Source organism: Myotis brandtii, unplaced genomic scaffold, assembly GCF_000412655.1.
Source record: "Myotis brandtii unplaced genomic scaffold, ASM41265v1 scaffold247, whole genome shotgun sequence".
NCBI classification, from domain to species: domain Eukaryota; kingdom Metazoa; phylum Chordata; class Mammalia; order Chiroptera; family Vespertilionidae; genus Myotis; species Myotis brandtii.
The window spans coordinates 2991333-2993577 of NW_005359352.1; the positions used below are offsets into that span (position 1 = coordinate 2991333).

Below are 2245 nucleotides of genomic sequence, written 5' to 3' on the forward strand. Positions count from 1 at the left end.
GCGGGGGGGCAGCCGGGCCTGGGACACTGTCCCCCGTGAATGCTGAGCTGCAAGGCCTGACACGGTGTTTCTGAGGAACAGCTAAGCCTTTAAAGTCTCCCAGCAGCCCGGCCGGCGTGGCTCAGTGGTGAGCGTCGACCTATGAACCAGGAGGTCACGGTCGGATTGGTCGTCAGGGCACCCCAGGTTGTGGGCTCGATCCCCAGCAGGAGGCAGCCAATCAGTAATTCTCATCATTGATGTTTCTCTCTCTCTCTCTCCTCCTTCCTTCCTCTCTGAAGTCAATAAAAATATGTTTAAAATTAAATAGAAAAATAAAAGCTCTGAGCACACGTGCTTTCTCCATAAACACCGATGACTGGCAAGATCTACCCAACTGCCCATGTGAACGGTGGGGCACGCTGGCACTGAGGGGCTGCGGTGGACTCTGTCTCTGAGAGAGGGAAAGGGAGAGAGGAGGGAGGGAGAGGGAGGGAGAGAGAGGGAGAGAAAGGGAGAGAGGGAAAGGGAGGGAGAGAGAGAGGGAGGGAAAGGGAGAGAGGGAGAGAGGGAGAGAGGGAGAGAGGGAGAGAGAGAGGAGGGGGGCTGGCACCTTCGTTAAGGACCCTCCAGGGGCTGAAGAAGGCGTCGCGCAGCAGCAGTGGGGGCAGGAGCTCCTGGAAGTTGGCGTCCAGCCGCCACACCCGTGGGTGGACCGTGGCGTGGCCGAAGCGGAAGGCAGCCGTGGTGAACACGTTGGACACCGTGGGGTCCACGGTGGAGTCGTAGCCCTCGTAAGGGCCCACGTGCTGCCCGAAAGCCTGGGGGCCCAGGATTTTGGGGACGTAATCCCTCAAGGTGATGATCTGTGGGAAAGGAGATATGGGAGTCTCTGAGGGGGGGATGGGGAGGGGAGGCAGGGGGGAGGCAGCAGGGCTGGTCCGTCTCAGGGAAGGAGGGTCTCCCTGCCCAGCCCGGGCTCAGAGGTGTCCGGGGAGGGACCACGCCGCCCAGGTATGGACACAGGTGAGCAGGTGCAGCACCAACCGTCCGACAGTCTCAGAGCTCCCGCATCGATGGCCTGGGCGGGATGTCAGAGCCGCCCACTCCCTCTGGGGCAGGACAGGACAGGAGATGTGCCGGCCGTCTTGGGCCTCAGCACCGACTGGCCGGGAGGTCTGCTGCCCACAGGCTCCTCACACACACGTGACAGACTTCCGTCCAAACCGCCTTCTCCCCTCGCGCCCACTCCCCCTGCGGGCGCGGCAGTAGCTCCTGCACCCACAGCGAACATCCAATCTTCAGGGACCTGGCACCCGGGGCTCAGGACGCAGACCAGCCGGTGACCCCAGGAGGTCGGCCAGCCCCCACCCCCACCCGGGCCTGCTTCCTTAGCTGCAAAAGCCTCTTCCACAGAGTTTCTAAAAATTGATTTAAAAAATTATTTTTATTGATTTCAAAGAGGAAGAACGAGGGAGAGACAGCTCCCACCTGCTATTCCAGCACCTGTGCCATTCACCACATGTACACACATGTACACCCACCACACGTACCTGCATGTACACTCACCACACACACACACACACACATACATGCACTGCACTCACATTCACACACACTGCACACCACCTACACACATGCACACCCACACGTACACATACCACATGTACACACATACTCGCCACATGTATACATACCACACACACCACACACACCACAAGTATGCACAGCCACATCCCCATTCACACCCACCACACAACACACACATGTACATACTCGTACCACACACACACCACAGACCCACTGGCAGGAGGAAAGTCTGGAAAGTCTTAAATTACAGGCGGTGGAAGGCGGGACGAACAGACAAGTTGCACACGGAACACAACAGCAATCCTCTGATTCCACCTCAACCATCATAAAAGAGGAAAGGATTAAGACTCCGATTCCACTTGTGATTCACAGCCTCACACACGTTGTTTTTCTCTATGTTCTCCATTGATTCCAAGTATAAACTATCAAAGGCACTGGTGCCCAGGCGGCTCGGGGTCGCCAGGACTCGCTGAGTTAAAACCCTAAGGCTCTGGGCGCCAGGAACCAGCGGGCGGACTGAACCTGCTCCTGCCCGACTCCTGGTCACATGTCAGCCCGCCCCCACCAGGGGATGAGAGGGCAGACGGGGCAGCCAGCCCTCAGGAAGCTGCGGGGTAACCTGGTGTGGGGCGCCCACTTGGCCTTGCGCACCATCTCGGGGCGCCCACGCGGCTTC

At 58.8% G+C, this 2245-nt stretch overlaps 1 protein-coding gene across 1 annotated transcript in view; it reads right to left on the minus strand.

Annotated features, from left to right (window-relative positions):
* The window catches only part of TPO (thyroid peroxidase), a 25678-nt gene that overhangs the window by 7363 nt on the left and 16070 nt on the right, over positions 1-2245 (minus strand). Inside the window, exon 12 of the mRNA XM_014540546.1 lies at positions 593-944. Within this exon, the coding sequence (XP_014396032.1) occupies positions 593-944 (352 nt within the window). The remainder of the gene's footprint in view (positions 1-592; positions 945-2245) is intronic.